Source organism: Rhincodon typus, chromosome 31 (genome assembly GCF_021869965.1).
Source record: "Rhincodon typus isolate 14 chromosome 31, sRhiTyp1.1, whole genome shotgun sequence".
In the NCBI taxonomy this organism is placed as follows: domain Eukaryota; kingdom Metazoa; phylum Chordata; class Chondrichthyes; order Orectolobiformes; family Rhincodontidae; genus Rhincodon; species Rhincodon typus.
In genome coordinates this window covers 4742646-4762458 of record NC_063362.1, presented here as the reverse complement: position 1 = coordinate 4762458, position 19813 = coordinate 4742646, and the positions used below count along the sequence as shown (strand labels likewise).

Genomic DNA, 19813 nt, shown 5'->3' with positions numbered 1-19813 from the left:
AGGCGAGTCACCCCAGAAAATCAAGGGGCTGAGTGAGGACAGGCTTGATCGCCTGTTCCTGGGACTGACCGCTTCCGACAGCCCCAAGGCCCGGGGCTCTCGGTTTGCAGAGGCCAGTGATCGCCTGCTTCCCAACGCCGGCGTGAAGATGGAGCCGCGCAGCTTCCGGGTGCCTGTGATTGATAGGCGGGTCGTCCAATCATAGCGCGCCTCCCCGTAGAACGCGTTGTATCAATCTCACGGCTGTCCAATAGAAGTGTAGAGGGGCGGGATCTGAGCGCTGAAATGTAACAAACCCGCAGCAGCAAGTGCCCAGAGACTCGAGATTGCACCATGGCTGAGTGAGTATATCTCTCAGGGTGGGCAGGGATTGTCTCTACTGCATCGATTCTTGTAAAATAACCATCGTATTTAATGCTCTAAAATAATTTGTATCCATCAGCGGATTTCAAGCATTTTTCTTTCAGATTTCTGGCAGTATCTCACTCTTGTGTTGCTTATTTTCAATGTTTTTAATATTTGCTTCCTTGTCTAAATTCGTTCTGATTTCTTTCCCTAAGTGATTATATGCTTTTGAGTCCAGAGTTAGTTAAAGAGCTTGCTCACTTGAATCTGGACGATTTTCTCTTCCGTCTCTCCCTTTTTTAAATATCTCTTTCCTTGATTGCTCTGTGGGCTTTCGAGCTAGCTGTCCTTTCCCAGGTTAGAGACGAGGATATTAACGATCTCCTAGGCCTCCCAGCTCTTGCACAAGCTGCTAGGAGGAGCGTTCCCTCACCAGACATCCTATTAGAGTGATGTGCTGTCCTTGCAATGCAGGCTCCCCAGGATGCTGCTGGTTGGCTGGGAGGGAGGGAGGGACTATAGTTACAAAGAGTGATTTGTGATCTTGGAGTTCTCTCTGCTGAAGCAGTGACTTTTAGAGGAGATAGAATAGTCTCTTTCCCTGATTTAAGGGTTTAAACCAAATGGCTTGGGGAGCTAGTGAAATGTAGTCATTAAGTAAAAAGTGAAGAGAGAGAAAAGGTTACGCAGGTTGGTGGAATGCCCTGGTTCAGGTAATAGAATTTTGCATCTTTTATGGAAAAATGGACTAAATATTTGAAATGGTGTAGGATACATTGGAGTGAGAACAGGGCCATGAGAATAGAGTCATACAGCACAGAAACAGACCCTTCAGTCCATGCTGAACATTATACCAAACTAAACTGGTCCTACCTGCCTGCTTCTGGCCCATATCGCTCCAAATGTTTCTGATTCATGTACTTGCCAAGTGTCTTTTAAATGATGTAATTGTACCAGCATCCACAACTTCTTGGGAAGTTCATTCCACATGCAAACCACCTTCTGCGTAAAAGAAAAACTTGCCCCTTGTGTCTTTTTTTAAATCTCTGTCCTCACACCTTCAAAATGTGTCCCCTAGGTTTGAAATCACCCATCCTAGGGAAAAGATAACTCCTATTAATCCTGTCATGATCTTATAAACCTCTATCAGGTCATCTCTTAACCTTCCAAGCTCCAGTGACAAAGTCCCAGCCCATCCAGCCTTTCTTTATAACTCAAACCTTCCATACCCAGCAACATCCTGGTTAAGAGATAGCAAGAACTGCAGATGCTGGAGTCAGAGATACAGCTGGAGAGACACAGCAGGCCAGGCAGCATCAGAGGAACAGGGAAGCTGGCATTTCAGGTTGGGACCCTGCTTCAGAAAATTTTCTCCAAAAGTTATCTCCAACATCCTGGTTAATCTCTTCTGAACCCTCTCCAGTTTAATCGTTTGTTTGGAAAGAGACACAAAGGGTTGGGCAACCTTTAGTGCTGTTAATGCCCCTAGATCTGCTGCCCTCACCTTTCTGTTGACAGGAGTCCCGTGTGTGGGGGAAGTGATAATATTTGGCAGTGTAGAAGGAAGCCAACCAACCAGTCAATACTTTCCTTGTTTCCCTTTCCCCAACCCTTTCAAGCTATTGACCGGTGAAATTGGCTCTTTCTGATGTCATTGAATTGTCCCTGAAGTTTTGGAAAAGCTTTTCGGAGTTTTTCCTGGCCACCTATGAGCCAATGAGAAGAACACTCTATTTTCTCCTCCCTAGTAGAAGCCTCACGTCCCTGATTTCCTTCAGGGGTTGGTGGTGGGGGAGAGGACAGGGAGGGTCATTGCTCGCAATCTATGTGGGGAGGTGATGGCCTAGTGGTATTGTTGTTAGATTATTAATCCAGGGACCCGGGTGATGTTCTGATGACCTGGATTCAAATCCCACCTTGGCAGTTGTTGGAACTAGAATTCTATGAAAATCTGAAATTAAGAGTTTAACAATGACCGTGTTGATGATTGTGAGGGAAACCCATCTGCTTCAGTAATGTCTTTTAAGGCAGGAAATCCACTGTCCTACCTGGACTGATCTACACGTCGCTGCAGACCCACAGCAATGTGGTTGCCTCTTTACTGGTTTCTGGGCAATTAGGGATTGGTAGGTTCTAGCCAGTGAAGCCCACACTATGTGATTTTTTTTTTAAAAGGCATATCACAACAATTTGCTTGAAAGACAGGAAACTCAAGTGGTTGTTGTGATAACAAAAACAAAGTTGCTGGAAAAGCTCAGCAGGTGTGGCAGCGGGTGTGGCAGCATCTGTGAAGGAGAAAACAGAGTTAACGTTTCGGGTCCAGTGACAGTTCTGAGGAAGGGTCACCAGACCCAAAACATTAACTCTTTTTTCTCCTTCACAGATGCTGCCAGACCTGCTGAGCTTTTCCAGCAAATTTGTTTTTGTTATCACAACAACCGCTTGAGTTTCCTGTCTTTCAAGCAAATTCCAAATGTAATCGCTATTTTGGCTTCCACTACATGTTGCAGTGTATAGAACATCTCTTGAAATTTGGTGCGGCCAAGCGGTCTAAAGTGTTGAATTTAAGCTCTCGATCCTATGTAGGGGTTATGTGGAGCAGTGGTAGTGACCCTATCTCTGGGGCAACAGATGAGACCTAACAACCATTCCGATCAGGTTGATTGAAATAACTAACAAGGGATTTGTTAATATCCTGAACTTTTCCTTAGAGTATTTGAGCACATGGATGTGTTGTAACTATAGGGTGACTAAAGCCCCACCTGCTCCAGAGGTATGTAATAACATCTCTGAACAGGTTGATTAGAAAATATGTATAGAATATCTCTTAAAGTGAATAAAAGTCAGTTTTAAAAGGTTAACCAGTTACATAAAGTCTGAGCAATCCACAGAACTCATTGCTAATATTCATTTGTAAATTGAGAAGTTGGTTATGTCTTTCAGCGAAGAATGTGAGCGATTCGCAGTGAGCCTTTAGGCTTCAGAGGAGCTATTTGTTGTTTTTTGTTGGAAACTGAAACAGTAACAATAATAAAGAAAACAGTGTCCTTAAATCTTTTGCGTCTCTGGTTCAATCTGCCTGCAGGCTGGATAAAAGCAGTTTGTTCTGTCTGGTTCAGGTTTGTGAGTTTGATACTTTGGTGTGTGGATTGATTGATGTATTGGTACAAACATACACTATTGGTAAAATCACTTAGTGAAATATTTCTGGATCTTATGCAAATTATTCATCACTTTTAGATATAGTTTATTCTTTGCCATGATCAGTGTCAAGTTCATATCAATACTTCACATTAATCTTCTTTAAAACAAGAAGCTCTACAGTACGACTACATTTGGAAATTTAACTTTGTGAAAGGCACCAAGAAGTGAAATTATACGGTCTAAACAGGCATTGCATATAAACAATACAAATATGAAATACTGCTGGAAATATGAAATTAAAACCAAAAATGCTGGCAATCAGCTTTTGTAAAAGTCAACAGATTAGTTTTGAGCATTTCTCATAAACTTTTCCTAACTATCCGATGACGACTCTGACTTTAATAAATTAAAATACAAGTTTGAAACTGAGTGTATCGTAGGCACAAGAATGATGGACCGAATGGCTGGCTCTGTCTTTACAATGCTACTCCTTTTTAATTGCAGCATCTCAGTTGCTGATGGGCAGGGTATCAGAGAGCGAATATTGTTTGGATTTGAGTTGACTGCCCAGTGCCCTTGTGGTTTGGATTATATATTTTCTCTTGAACTGTACACGGTACTGCTTTTGCAGAAAGTTGGAAGACCTTTGGTTCCTCATTCTATAGGTGGGATGGAATCAGGAAGTACCAGGTTGTAAGTTTGCTGAATGACTAGAGAGTTATTGCCACATTCTGAGAGCACCATGTGTAAAGTTAAATGCTGTTTTGCAATATTGTTTTTAAGACTTTGCAATACATGGTAAGTTGAAAATTGAATTATCGTCCAATTAGAGGAAGTTGTGCAAACAGGGAAATTAACACGGTTGATAATATTGAAATAGCGTCCTAACCAAACCATGTAACGTCTGTGCCTGAGGATAATGCAATGTAGTTACACAATGTGTCAGCAATCCTTGAGCTGGAAAGAATTTGTGCATCCAAGACTCAAACACTTTATTGCATTTTTTTCCAATGGGCTTTTTCCACCCCTTTTATTTTCTCCATAACCGTGTGGATATGAAATACTCAGAAACACCCAATATGTTGCCCAGTTTGTGGTAACATGGAGAGAGAGTGGACTGAGTCGTTGCTAGATTATTCAATTTGCTGTAGGGTGCATGGTTTCCAGAGAAGGGACATCACAGCCAAGATTGTCACCTAACCTTACAAACAGGAGCCCTGCCTTTAATCATAGAATCATAGAATCATAGTATTCCTACAGTGCAGAAAGGGCCGTTCGGCCCATCTAGTCAGCACTGACCCTCCGAAGAGCGTCCCACCCAAACCCACACCCCTATCCTAGCCTTGTAACCCTGCATTTCCCATGGATAACCCACCTAGCTTGCAGATCCCAGGATACTATAGGCAATTTAGCATGGCGAATCCACCCCAACCTGCACGTCTTTTGGACTGTGGGAGGAAACCGGATCAGCTGGAGGAAACCCACACAGACTCGAGGAGAGTGTGCAAACTCCACACAGACTGATCTTTAAAGTCCATAGAGCCATACGGCACAGAAACAGACCCTTCGGTCCAACTTGCCCGTGCCGACCAGGTTTCCCAAATTATTTCAAAATGATAAACATACCCTTCTTCATCATCAACTCCTTGCCACCATAATCAAAGGAGAGGCTAGAATCATCAGCAAGAGCACGTTCAATGTTGGGTATGTTATACTCAAAGAAAATCGAATTTGCTGCTTCTCCTCTTCAGTGAGTTTTCCTGGAGCAGCTGCTTTAGTTTCAATACATGTGCGTTTCTGAGCCTGAAACCTGATGATCTATTGACTGGGAGTCATGCTGAGTTGTACGTTAACCCACTGGATCAATGGAGAGCCTTTGTTTGATTGTAGTCTTGTAGAAGGATAATGGTAATTTCCATGACTGTTGTTGGAAGTGGCACAGATTCTAATGTGGGTTCTGATTCTGACCCCCATGAGAATTTTTCTTGCATCTGCTGCTCCTGCAATTCTTCTGATTTTCGGGTGTTAATCTAGTAGGGGCTCCCTACAGGGTGAATGTGGAAAGGATGTTTGGGATATCCTAGAACTAGGAGGTCACTGTTTTAAAACAAGGTGTTGCCCTCTCAGACAGAACTGAGGAGGATTATTTTCTCGACTGGGTCTTGTGTCTTTGGAACTGTCTGCCTTGAATGGCAATGATAACTGGAATATTTTTCAGCCAGAGATAAAAGTTGAAGGGTTATCGGGAGTTGATGGGAATGTGGAGTAATCAGATCAGCCATGATCTTATTGAATGGCGGGGCTGAATGGCCTGTTCCTAATTTGTGTGTTTGTACATTGAACAATATTAAGAAATCTAAGTTTGTTTCTGTCTTTCCCACTAGAGCTGATATTGCACTGATTGGATTGGCTGTGATGGGCCAAAACCTGATCTTAAACATGAACGATCATGGTTTTGTGGTAAGTATAACCTGAACAATAATTCTTAGTTTGCCGTGGATGGCATCTGGCTTATGCCCCTTAGTGCCTGCTGCATTCGCTGAAACAACTGTGACTGCGCTTCAAGTGGTATTCATTAAATGGGACATGGAGTCATGCATCTCATGGTCTTGATGAGGGGCTGTAAGATTGAAAGTTGCCTCATTTTCCTGCTCCCACCTTTTCCATCCATATCCGTGTCGCCTAACCAGCTGACCGTGGCTGGGAGGCAGGTCACTGATAACCAGCAGGTAAGTGGGTTGTGCTAATTCTGCGTGTGTTTGGTGATTGGCTGTAGTTTATCTCCCCTGCGCTGTCTCCCTCACAGACAAATTGATAATTGTCAAGTAATGATTATCAATTTGTCTGCAATCTTCCCAAAGCTCGAAAGACTCTGCTTTGTTTCCTTATGTTTTTAAGCTAATAACGTGATTGTCTGGTTGAATTTCTTCGCTTGCAGAAGTGAGGGGAATTGAGCTCAATAAGGGGGCAGTACAGTGGCTCAGTGGTTAGCACAGCTGCCTCACAGCACCAGGGACCCAGGTTCAATTCCACCCTCGGGCGACTGTCTGCACATTCTCTCCGTGTCTGCGTGGGTTTCCTTCGGGTGCTCCAGTTTCCTCCCACAGTCCAGAGATGTGCAGGTTAGGGTGGATTGGCCATGCTAAATTGCCCATAGTGTCTGGGGATGAGCAGGCTAGGTGGGTTAGGCATGGGGAATAGGATAGAATAGGGGTGTGGGTCTGGGTGGGATGCTCTTCAGAGAGTTGATGTGGACTGAATGGCCTGTTTCGACACTGCAGGGTTTCTATAATTCTATGAAGAAACCAATACACAGAAAGCTGGAGAAACTCGGAGGGTCTGGCACCATCTATGGAAAGAGAAACAGAGTTAATGTTTCAAGTCAGTATGCCTCTCTTTCCAAATTTCAGCTGCGCACTTGCAATGCCAAGGCTATAAGCCAAGTGGGTTTAGAACCATAAGGTGCTTGTTGCTGACTGGCACAGACTTGATGAGCCAAAGCTCCTTTTTCTGTCTGTAGACCTATCATGATTCTGGCAGCATTAAGTGGAGAGAGAAACAGTTAACGTTTTGAGTCCAATATGACATTCCAGAACCTTGGAGTCCTACTGGATTTGATGTTAATTCCTCTCTCCAGAGATGTTGCCAATCCTGCTGAGTTTCACCAGCATTTTCTGTGTTTGTTTCAGATCCCCAGCCTCTGCAGCATTTTGCCTTTTATTGGGCTCAATAAGAATGTTGGGTAGGTTTTACTCTGCGCCGAGAGGATTGAACCTTGTTGAAGTAAAATTGCTGCGGATGCTGGAAATAAAATCAATGCCAAGCATGCTGGAGAGACTGTGGAGGGAGAAGTAGTTAATGTTTGGTGTTGGGAGGGCTTCTACTGAGGTCTGACGTCGGAGAAATCCAGCGATACTGAGCTGAAGCTGATGGCTGGTTGGCGATGATATCGGGGCTGTTGACCTGGACATCACCACATTTTCTCTCTCTCATCCCACAACTGCTCCCCTCAGGTTCCTACAAAACTATGTGACAGTAGTGTAGGTTACTCTGTGTGTATGATCTGTGGTGCTGCAGGGTTGCACTGTTTAGCGATGCTGCAGAGTCTGATCGAGAATTGACTTGTCGTTTATGCTGCAGGTCTGCGCCTTCAACAGGACTGTTTCCAAAGTGGACAGCTTCTTGGAAAATGAGGCTAAAGGGACCAAAGTGATTGGTGCCCACAGTCTGGAGGAAATGGTCTGCAAGTTGAAAACCCCTCGGCGCATTGTTCTCCTGGTCAAGGCGGGTCAGGCTGTCGACGATTTCATCCAGAAACTGGTACGCTGCTGGTGGGCATGGGTTGCTGAAGTTTCTGCTGCAAACGCAGGAGTGGAGAAAATGATACACCATAACATTTTACAGGAAGTGTGTGTGTGACACAGAGAGAGTGGGTAACTTTCATCCTGTACAGAAACACACTCCCTTTTCTCCTGCTTGGCTCTTCCCTGTTTGAGGGATTCCCTTTCCCAGGCTATGGCCCCATGGCTGTAAGTGGCTCGTTTTGTTGTCTTCTGAAAGTTCAGGTGCAAACTTCCTGCTCCATGTCGACTTTAGCAGAAACAGACATGTTTCTGAATGAGTAATCCACAACGTGGGTTCAAATCTCACCCCAGCAGCTGGTGGAATTTTAAATTCAATTCATTAATCTGGAATAAAATACTAGATTCATTAGTTATTGTGAAGTAACAGAATTATTTAAAATCCCACCTGGTTCACTAATCGGAGGGAAATCTGCCATCCTTACCTGGTCTGGCTTACATGTGACTCCAGACCTACAGCAATGTGGCTGACTCTGAAATATCCCTAGCAAGGGGCAATTAAGGAAGGGCCGTAGACATCGGCCTTGCTTAAAGGCACCCATATCCGACATAAGAATAAAGAAAGGAAAGAAAACTGAATAACACAATTGATCTGTTTTTCTATCTCTTCTCATCAGGTTCCACTGTTGGAAAAAGGTGACATCATTATTGATGGTGGGAACTCAGAATACAGAGACACAACGGTTAGTATCACAACTCTACACGACAATGATTCTGTTTAAAATAGGGCTTTCTTATCGTGTTCAATTATAGAGTACTGTCTTGGGCAGAGAGTAACTATCGTGCATGGGAGATTAGTCCAGTGGATAAAAATGTAATTCAGGTCTTGCCTCCTGTCTCTGTTGAAAATGCCTGAGCCCTTCTTTGTGAAATTCATAGATAGTAGGAACTGCAGATGCTGGAGAATCTGAGATAACAAGGTGTAGAGCTGGATGAACACAGCAGGCCAAGCAGCATCAGAGGAGCAGGAAGGCTGATGTTTCGGGCCTAGTCCCTTCTTCAGAAATTCGTGTTGACTCTGGTCAAGGCATTGCCTTAAGAAATGAACCAGGGAGTGGCTGCCTATTTTTAGTTGAAACCGACTCAATGCAGGCAGTCAGAGCATATAGATACAAAGAACAGGGCTCTGTGTATTAATATATCCAGCACCCATTGCACATTCTCTATGGCAACACCGCTCCCAGTCAGAGTCCACTTTCCAACTAGTCAGCAGTGCCTTCGTGTACAGTATAAAATGTTGTTTCCCCCTTTATGTTTGGTATTCTTGCAAATTGTCCTGATGAGTGCAAAATGTAAAAGTGTTAAAAATGTATTTTTCGATAATACTCAAACATTTAACATTTCAGTTGAGAGCAATCCCAGGGGTCCATTACTACATGAGAAAAGTTTACAAGATAACCTGTACATTTTTTTTCCATCTTGTAGATTTTTTTTAGATTTTTTGTGTATAGTTTTGTGAGCTCTTATTACTTTTTTAATAAACTTCTCGGAGCTCACAAGCTGTACCATTATTTTGTGGAGGATTTCAATTAACATTTGAATGTCTTTGCAGATTAACTGTGACATAGCCTGAAATACATTTATGCAAGACATCATGGGAACGTCACTAACTACACTTTGTGTCATTTGCTTTAAAATCCCAGAAGCTTCAAAAGTTTTGATAATTATGCTGTTCCTTTGCTTCACTTATAAGCAAAAGGTAATTGTGTTTGTACTTGACTCACTGAGGAAATGTGAACAATATGCCTTTAACTTCCTTTACCCTCCTGATCTGCAGAGGAGATGCAAAGAACTGAAAGCCAAGGGTCTGCTGTTTGTCGGGAGCGGGGTTAGCGGTGGAGAAGATGGAGCACGATATGGACCCTCTCTAATGCCTGGTGGCCACAAAGAAGCTTGGTATGCCCACAGCACGGTAGACCTGATTACTGTAGCTAATCCTACTCCTTTTTTTTTTTGTTAATTCATACAAATGGTATTTCTGAAGTGCTGCTGATGTTTGTGGAAATGAGATCTTGTTAGGAAATTGGGGTAAATTCTGATTGGAGTTGGGCCACAACTTTTTAATTTCCTTTTATTCATTCACGAGATGAGAGCTTCACTGGCTAGGCAGCATTTATTGTCCGTCCCCAATTGCCCAGGGGGCAGTTAAGAGTCAATCACGTTGCTGTGGGTCTGGAATCACATTTAGGCCAGACCAGGTAAGGATGGCAGTTTCCGTTAATGGCCCAGATGGGTTTTTCCAACAATGGATTCATGATCATCATTAGATTCTTTATTCCAGATATTTATTGAATTCAAATTCCACCATCTGCCATGGCGGGATTTGAACCCAGGTCCTCAGAATGTTATCAGAGTCTCTGGCTTAACAGTGCAGCGATAATACCACTAGGCCATCACCTGTCCCACCTGGAGAACTATGTGCAAGTAATTGCTTTAGAGAGAGTGCAGAAAAGACTTACTGGAATGTTGCCAGGACTGGAGATTTGTAATTACGAAGAGAAATCAGAGAGGTTGAGATGGATTCAGAAGGCTGAGGGGTGACATGATTGAGATATACAAAATTGTGAGGGATAAAGATAGACAGGAGGAACCTGTCTCCCTTGGCAGAGATTTCAAAAACTAGGGGTCAGAGAGTCATGCAAAGTGACAAAAGGATTAGAGGAGACGTGAGGAAAACCTTTTTTTACCTAGAGGGTGGTGGGTGTCTGGAATACGCTGCCTGAGCTGGAGGTGGAGGCAAAGACCCTAAACTCATGTAAACAGAATGTACCTGCATCTGCACCTTGAATGCTGTAAACTGCAGGGCTATGGGCTGTGTGAAGGAAGATGGGATTAGAAAGGGCTTCTGAGTGTCTTTGAGTTAGCATGCATAAGATTGGCCAAATGGTCCCTTTCTGTGCTGTATCATGTCTGCCGTTCTAGGGTGGCACGGTGGCTCAGTGGTTAGCACTGCTGCCTCAAAGCACCAGGGACCTGGGTTTGATTCCAGTCTCTGACTGTGTGGAGTTTGCACATTCTCCCTGTGTCTGTGTGGGTTTCCTCTGGGTACTCTGGTTTCCTCCCACAGTCCAAAGATGTGCAGGTTAGGTGGATTGGCCATGGGAAATGCGGGGTTACAGGGGGAGGGATGGGTCTGGGTGGGATGCTCTTTGGAGAGGCACTGTGAGCTTGATGGGCCGAATGGCCTGCTTCCACACTAGGGATTCTGTGGTTCCATGAAACTTTCAGTTTTCCCCAATTTCTTTTGAGATACTGTGGCTGAGAAGCTGGTTCTATGGAAAAGGCCTTCTTTCCCACTCCCTCGTAGGTCATGGAGAGGGGAGGGTACCACCAGCCAGTCCCCTTTTGGCATCTCCAGGGTTGATCATTTGCTGGAGCAGGAGAGAAAATGGCCAGCACAGATTTGGAAAGAAGTGTCTCTTGCCCACAGATGGCTCCCTCCTCGATGAGACCCGATGCCCTTTTATAGTCGCAGCATCTGTGTCCTGGTTTAGCACTGTCTGTGAAAACCTGTTTCACTTCTGGGAGTTCTGAAAGTTAGTCTGTTGTTGGATTGCTCCAAACTGAGAGTTGCGATGCTCTGGCAGGCGTGTGCACTGTCTCTGTAACGCTGCAGGGGGTGCCACTGAGTGCATGCTGGGGGTGGCACCCATCTAACCTGGCTTGATGACAGGGTTGGCTGAGGTGAAATTGCAAGAGTTGGGATGTTGCACTCATCAGGACAATTTGCAAGAACACCAGGGACAGACTAGAAGAAGAAATTGAATAATCACAGAACCTTTGTTGGTTCGAAACAAATAAACTTTCAAAATAGGTTGCTCAGTGGTTAGCACTGCTGCCTCACAGTGCCAGGGACCCAGGTTCGATCCCAGCCTCGGGTGACTGTCTGTGTGGAGTTTACATGTTCTCCCTGTGTCTGCGTGAGTTTCCTCCGGGTGCTCCGGTTTCCTCCCACAGTCCAAAGATGTGCAGGCTAGGTGGATTGGCCGTGCTAAATTGCCCATAATGTTCAGGGATGTATAGATTACGTGGGTAATAGGGGGATGGGCCCGGGTTGGATGCTCTGAGGGTCAGTGTGGATTTGTTGGCCGAGGGGCCTGTTTCCACACTGTAAGGATTCTATGAAAGTAACTACCTTGACTGCCCGACCAAGTGATTTGATTTGTGCGATACATTATTCTGATTGTTACTATCTCTTTAATATAAAACAATGCTTTGGTGTAATGATGGATGAGTGTAATGTTTAACCCACTGACAATGTTCCTCTTTTGTAAGAGGGATGTTGACTGTTTTGTTGTTTCAGATCGTTTCCTTGATGATGGAGTTCAGTGATTTTTGTTAAATTGTTTTGAGTCTGACATTAGCTGTGTGATGCAGTGAGGTGTGAACAGATAAGTTTTGGTTTACTTTGTGTTCCCATCTTCCTTGTACAGGCCGCATATCAAGCCCATTTTCCAGAGCATTGCTGCCAAGGTTGGAACTGGTGAGGCCTGTTGTGACTGGGTGAGTGTCAGTTCAGAAATCGAAGTGTTTGGTAGTAAAGGACTCCAAGTATTGCTGAGAAAAGGTACATTTTGTCAAAAGCTTCTTCTCTTGCACTCACCAGAAAATCCACAAGACCTACCAATGTCACAGGAAATGACATTTACACGGAGAGAGGAGAGTGGTTGTCAGGTGGTGTCTGACTTGGCAGAGTTGATGCCATAAAGAAAGCACCTGTTGGGTAATGACTGACCATTAACTTCCGGCTGCTATACAGTTTAAACCAGGTAGATTGACTTTTATTGGTCAAAGAATTGTCCTGAGAAGGGAACCAGAGAACAACTGTTTCCTGTTTTTGTTACATTGAAGCAGATGCATGTCCTTTCTCTCTGTAAAGGAGAGGGCCCTGTGTTTAATAAACATAGAGAATAGGGGTAGGAGGAGACTATTCGGCCCTTTGAGCCTATTCCACCATTCACTACTGTCATGGCTTCTCATCCAACTCCAGCCAAACACACAAGTGCCCCACACTGAGAGCTGGACTGGCAGTCTTAAAATGTAAACAAAATTTGGCAGTATAACACTTCCTTTCCATTTTTGCACAATATCCTTGAGCTGAGCACTCAACCAGTTATTGTACAAGATAAAATTGTAAATGCTGGATATTTGGTGTCTGGAAGAGTAGTGTTTCAGATTTGGATGTGCCTGATTCAAATATCAGTAAGGAGTTCTCATTCTTACTGATATTTGGTTCATTTTTATTAAATGTGTTATCGTAGCTGTGACACTGAAATAGAACTGGATTTGTAATAATGCTATATAACTTATTAAAGCCTTAGATGTTGAGAAATATTTGACTTATTTTAAAAAGATCATAGAATGCGGACGTTGACCAGCATTTTATTGCCCATCCCTAGTTGCCCCTTGAGAAGGTGGGGCTGATCTGTCTTCTTGAACCGCTGCAGTCCCTGTGCTGTAGGTAGATGCACAATGCCCTGAGGGAGGGAATGTACTTACAGTATCAAAATACCAACTTGTATCATTTTCACTGTCTGGTGGAAGCTCAGATAGAACCTGTGGAATTCACTATCCCCAGAGTGTGGGGGGTGCTGGACATTGATTAAGTTTGAGGAGGAGGTTGAGAGGTTTTTAATTAATAATGGATTATGGAGAGTGAGCAGGAAAGTGGAGTTGAGGCCGAGGTGAAATCACCCGTGATCATTTTAAATGGCGGAGCAGTCTTGAGGGGCTGAAAGGCCTACTCCTGCGACTGGATCTTATGGAACATAATATTGTAAATTTTTTACCATCCTAGTTTCTTCACAGCTGCAGTGTTAGAATGAGAGATCCAAGCGTTGGATGATTTTAAAGTTGGACAATGAGGAAGCTCATGCTGTGCTTACTGTTTTATATTTTTGAATGAGTGTCGGGTTGTAGTTTTGTTTGCTCGGTTTTGCGTTAATTGTGTGGTTCCATCTCGTTACGTCAGAACACTAACCTGTAGCTTTGCGAAACCCAGGTTGAAGTTCTGTGATCTCTGTTTTACCCCTCAGGTAGGTGACGAAGGGGCAGGTCACTTTGTGAAGATGGTGCACAATGGTATCGAGTACGGGGACATGCAGTTAATCTGCGAGGCCTATCAGCTGATGAAGGATATTCTCCAAATGGACCATGATGAAATGGCCAAGGTTAGCACAGTCTGCTTGCAAATATACATCTGATCCATAAAGAGTCAAAGTCACTTGGTTCACACCCCTCTGGATCTCGTGTGTACCTCCCAGAATCTGGAACACTTGGATTTTCTTTCAATGTTCAAATTTTGTCGTCCCTCTGCCATCCAGATAAAAGCTGATTTCTGATTTTTGACCCAGCGTTATTCTGTGTAAATCCATTTCGATGTGAAACATCCATTTCTTCTTGAATGTCCACAGCTATGGAAAATGGCATTTGTTGTCTACTTTTAACCAGTTCAAGTACTTTTAATTTAAAAATCTTTTATTTTCAACATGGCATTTTAGAGATGGAATTGAGTTGGTGGGTGTGGAGCAGATTCCTGATTTTTCTTTTCAGTAAAATCTGCACATTGTTTTATTCCACGTTAGGTATTTGAGGAATGGAACAAGACGGAACTGGATTCATTCCTGATTGAGATCACAGCGAACATCCTTAAATTTCGGGATCCCAATGGGAAGCCACTACTGCCCCAGATCAAAGACTCTGCAGGCCAGAAGGGCACGGGGAAGTGGACGGCTATTTCCTCACTGGAATTCGGAGTGCCAGTCACCCTTATTGGTAAGGAGAGTTGCTTTGAACACTCCCACTTTCGCCAAGATGTGGCACCGATAACTAAGTTTGTGCATCACCGGAGAAAAAATGCACACCATGTCCAAGCTTTTCATCTTGCATTCATCAGGACACTTGCAAGAATACCAAGTTTCAAAGGGAACACCAATTTATACCATATGAGAAGTGGTATGTTTTTAAAGTAACTTTTCTCTGATGCTTTTTCCTTGGCCACATCTCGACCTATCAAAGTTTGCTTGGTGGTCATTCACACCGTCTTTCTCATTGAGTATAAATTGTGTTTCCTTGCGATTTGGTATTCTTGCACCTGTCCTGATGAATGCAAGATGAAAGGTTTTCGCTTTGTCTCTCTTCAGCAATACACCAGTTCAGTGTTAGCGAGCTACCTACCAGGTTTGCCTTTTATTGGGAATCTGGTTGTTCAGGATTAAATGTGAACAAACTGCAAAGTAAACTTTGCAACCTTTTAAGGCTGAAGACTAACAACCTGTAAATGCACAACCTGCCCACATTCTCAGCCTTGCTGTTCAGAGCAATCCCACGTTTGATCTGTTATTGTGCTGAGCCTGGAGGGAATGGGCATGGAGAGCTTCAGTTCCCTCTGGGTCTAAATCCCGCCAGGGAAGATTGTAGAATTATATTCAATAAAGAATCTGGAATGAAGTCGAATGACGACCGCGACTCCATTGTCAATTGTCAGGTAAAACCCATCTGCTTCACTAATGTCCTTTAGGGAAGAAAACTGCCATCCTTACCTGGTCTGGCCTACATGTGACTCCAGACCCACAGCCATATGGTTGCTGCCCTCTGGGCAATTAGGGATGGGCAATAAATACTGGGTAGCCGGTAATGGCCACATCCCATGAGTGAATAAATAGCTTTACACCAATGATAAACTTCTCTAAGGTGAGAGGAGCAGCAACCAATTTGCGCACAGCAAGCTCCCACTAACCGATGTGATGAAAATGAGCAGCTCGTCCAGTGACGTTGGTCAATGGGCGAATATTGGCAAGGACACTGGGATCAACTCCTTCAGAAATAGTGTTAGTGGATCTTATCCCTCCACCTGACAGCAGACAGGACTCCAATTACATCTGAAAGATAGCCCTTCTGACAGTGCAGCTCTCCCTCAGCACACCACCAGAGTGTCTCCCCCATCCCTGAGCACAAACCCTGAGGATGTGGGGCTTGACTGCACATCCTCCTAAACCAGAGGCAAGTAGCGACAAATGCTCAGACCCTGCCTGAAGTAAAGTGTGAAGATAATATTGATTTGAATGGAATTACAGGATTGTTCTGATGCAGAAGAGGCCATTCAGCCCATTGTATCTGTATCTGTACTGGCTCGTTAAATAAGTATCATTACCTCATGCCAATCTCCAGCTTTCTCCCCACATCCCTGCACATCATTTTTATGTAAATTATCTTCCAGCTCTCTCTTGAATAGGATCTGCCTCCACCACAATTCCAGACCATAACTGCCTACTGTGTGAAATGGTTTTTCTCATTTCACACCTCCTTCTTTTGCACACCACTTCAAATGTACTCCATCTTATTCTTGATGCTTTTACAAGCAACATCGGCCTCTTCCTATCTGTTCTCTATGCAGCCGCTCATGCTTTTGAAAACCTTGATCAGATCTCCTCACAGCCACCTTCTGTCCAAGGAGAGCAGTCCCAGCTTCTTCAGTCAATCGTTATTGCTGAAATCTCTCATTCCTGGAGCCATCCGTGATAAATCGTCTCTCGCTCTCTCGCATTCTCGCTGTCTCTCTCGCGCTCTCTCTCTCTCTCTCTCTCTCTCCTGTAATGTGGCACCAAGAACTGTACACAGCAAGAGTCTCATACAAGTCAGCATCACCACCACGTCCTGGCAATCTTAAACCCCAAAACAAAAAATGCAGCTCGTGGAATTAACTCTGATCTCTGCAGATTAGAAAGCAGCTTAAGCAAATGGGAAGAGAAACTCGTTGTCATTGTAGAAAACAGAGAAGTAGTGACTTGGAAGAATTTCTTCCACAAAAAGACTCGAGCAGCAACAATATTGTGAATCTCCCTCCTTCCTTCATTTTGAGTTGCCACATTAGCTGAAGTTTGGTCGCTCCTGAATTTTACAAATTAAGATGGTGCTGCCTTGGGTCTGCCATCCTCCATCCATTTGTCATTGTTTTGGTGCCCTGGTGATTGACATATAGGGGTGTGGGGTGATTTGGCTATCACTGGCCTGGCCAGCATTTATTGCTCATCCTGAGTTGCTGGACAGGAAGAGGTGGCGAGCTGCTTTCTTTAGTCCATCACACAATAACTACATGTGGTAAAGTGGCAAAGGGGCCCAGAAACATAAATTACTTGATGCCAGTTAATGAGTCCATCTGAAAACACCAGCATAGTTCCTGGGGGTGGAGTGGTGTCTGAGGAGCCTGGGAGGGTAGTTGGGGGGTGGGTGCGTGTGTCTGGGATGCCCTGCCTGGGAGGGTAGTTGGTGGGTGGGGGTGCCTGCGTCTGGGATGCCCTGCCTGGGAGGGTAGTTGGGGGGTGGGGGTGCCTGCGTCTGGGATGCCCTGCCTGGGAGGGTAGTTGGGGGGTGGGGGTGCCTGCGTCTGGGATGCCCTGCCTGGGAGGGTAGTTGGTGGGGGGGGGCGGTGCCTGCGTCTGGGATGCCCTGCCTGAGAGGGTAATTGAGGCGGGATACCTCACCATCTTTTTTAAAAAGTACATGGATGAGACCATATGAACATAAGACATAGGAGCAGAATTTGGCCATTCAGCCCATTCAATCTGCTCTGCTGTTTGATCCTGGCTGATATGTTTCTCAACCCCATTCACCCACCTTCTCCCCATAGCCCTTCATCCTGTTACTAACCAAGGCCCTATCTATCTCTGTCTTAGATGTTCTCAATGACTTGGCCTCCACAGCCTTCTGTGGTAATGAGTTCCACAGAGTCACCACCCTCTGGCTGAAGAAATTCCTCCTCATCTCAGTTCTAAGGGTTGTCCCTTTATTCTGAGGCTGTGTCCTCAGGTCCCAGTCTCTCCTGCTAGTACAAACATTTTTTCCTTGTCCACTCTATCCAGGCCTCTCCGTATTCTGTAAGTTTCAATCAGTACCTCTTTCCCCCTGCCCCCAAACCCATTCTAAACTCCATTGAGTACTTTGCACGTCAAGCCCTTCATCCCTGGGATCATTCTTGTGAATCTCCTCACTTGAAATATCATAAGAGTTGAGGCTATGGGCCCAGAGCAGGAAATTGGGACTAGTGTAGCTTTGATGAAATAGACTTGACTCGAGGGCCTTTTTATTGAATGATTCTCTGACCATTTGTAGAGAGAGAACTTTAAATGGAAGGAGGAAAGTTATGATAAACCTGTACAGAACTCTGGTTAGATCTTATTTGGAAAATTCTGGTACCTATTTTTAAAGGGGATAAAAGAGGCACTGAAAAGATATAAAAAGATTTGTAAGGATGCTGCCTGAATAGAGAGGTTATAATCTGTCAGGGAAGACTGGGCGGCAAGGGCCTGCTGTTTTATAGAAAGACTAGCTTGAGAGGGGACTTGCAAGAAGCCTTTAATATAATGAAGGGACAAGATGGAAGGTTAGAGAGAATATTCCCCAATGTAAGGGTCTCCGAATCCAGTTATTAATAAATCCAGAGGGGAATTCAGCATAACTGTCTATCCCCAAAGAGCAAGGAAAATGTGCAGCCTCCAATCAAGTGTTAATTCGGGTAAAATGTGTAGAAGCTGGATGACACATGGGAAAGAGGAATAGACAATGCACCGACAGAGCTCAAACGACGATGGGGTGGGTTTGTGTGGAGGGGTCACCATGAGCCTGGGTTTGGACGGACTGTCGACGTGGGTTGTAATCTGAATGATCTCGATGTTTTCAGGTGAGGCTGTCTTTGCGAGGTGCCTATCCTCTCTGAAAGACGAACGGTTAACAGCTGCCAAACAACTGGCAGGACCTAAAGAACCGAAGTTCTCGGGGGACAAAAAGACATTCCTGGAGGATATACGCCAGGTGGGATTGCTGGAGGATTGTTTGAGAGCTCTGTTTTGTTTCTGCGGCGTATGTCGTGTTTAAGTAGCTGTTTTTGATCGGGAATGTTGATGTTAATGCTGGGCATGAGCTTGAAGCACGTTAATTTGCGTGCAGCTTCTGTAAGAATGCAGGTCTGTTTCTGGGGCAGTTACATAGACGCCTGCCCCATTTCTTTGGTAAGCGACTGACCCTTTTTGAGGGTTAAGCTGCTTCCTGTTTAAGGCAGGCTGCCCTCTGGTGAGGTACTGTTAAGGGTTTAATAAATGCCCTGAGCCTTGGACATGAGGAAGTGGAATCGGGCAGACATCCTGCTCCTGGTCACTGTGGTAACCTGCTGGACGGGGATGACCAGAGTTGCCAGGCTCTCGGCTCTGCTGTGAATCCCCACGTAGTGGAATAGCCTGCTGTTGCTCACAAATAACTGGGCAGTTTGGTCAGTGTAGCAGGAGATGACTGGTAGATGCAGAAAGATCGCCAAGATTCTAGAGAGGAGGGTGCACTGCAGGAGGAAATACAGGAAAAAAGAATAATTAACCAAATCTTTTAGCAGCTGGGCTGGCTTTAGCAAAAAAAAATGAGGCGGTTAATTTAAAGTATTTTAAGTCAACATGTTGAGAGATGCTATGACACACCTCTGGAGAAGGTGGAACTTGAACCTGGGCCTCCTGGTGCCATCGTGCCATAACAGCCCTCCCACAACTATTTCTTGGAATCCCTACAGTATGGGAACAGGCCCTTGGGCCCAACAAGTCCACACCAATCCTCAGAGCATCCCACTCACTTCCGTCCCCTGTAACCCACCTAATCTACATATCCCTGAACACTACGGGCAATTTCCCTTGGCCAATCCACCTAGCCTGCACATGTTTTGTACTGTGGGAAGAAACTGGAGCACCTGGAGGAAACCCACATGCTTAGTGCCTTTTTTTTTCTTGACCAATCAGAGTAGACTGATCTAGTTTGAATTTAAACAAAAGCTTCTCAGTTAATTGTACCAGAGATAGTAGGAACTGCAGATGCTGGAGAATCTGAGATAACAAGGTGCAGAGCTGGATGAACACAGCAGGCCAAACAGCATCAGAGGAGCAGGAAAGCTGACGTTTCGGGCCTAGACCCTTCTTCAGAAATTTCAG

General features: G+C 44.6%; 1 protein-coding gene across 1 annotated transcript in view; it reads left to right on the top strand.

The window, feature by feature from the left end:
- Positions 1-275: 275 nt before the first annotated feature.
- The window catches only part of pgd (phosphogluconate dehydrogenase), a 26267-nt gene continuing 6729 nt past the window's right edge, over positions 276-19813 (top strand). The window contains exons 1-9 of the mRNA XM_048615252.1: positions 276-341; positions 5874-5949; positions 7630-7809; positions 8468-8533; positions 9628-9746; positions 12284-12353; positions 13886-14020; positions 14435-14624; positions 18529-18659. Of these exons, the coding sequence (XP_048471209.1) occupies positions 334-341; positions 5874-5949; positions 7630-7809; positions 8468-8533; positions 9628-9746; positions 12284-12353; positions 13886-14020; positions 14435-14624; positions 18529-18659 (975 nt within the window). The 5' untranslated portion in view covers positions 276-333. The remainder of the gene's footprint in view (positions 342-5873; positions 5950-7629; positions 7810-8467; positions 8534-9627; positions 9747-12283; positions 12354-13885; positions 14021-14434; positions 14625-18528; positions 18660-19813) is intronic.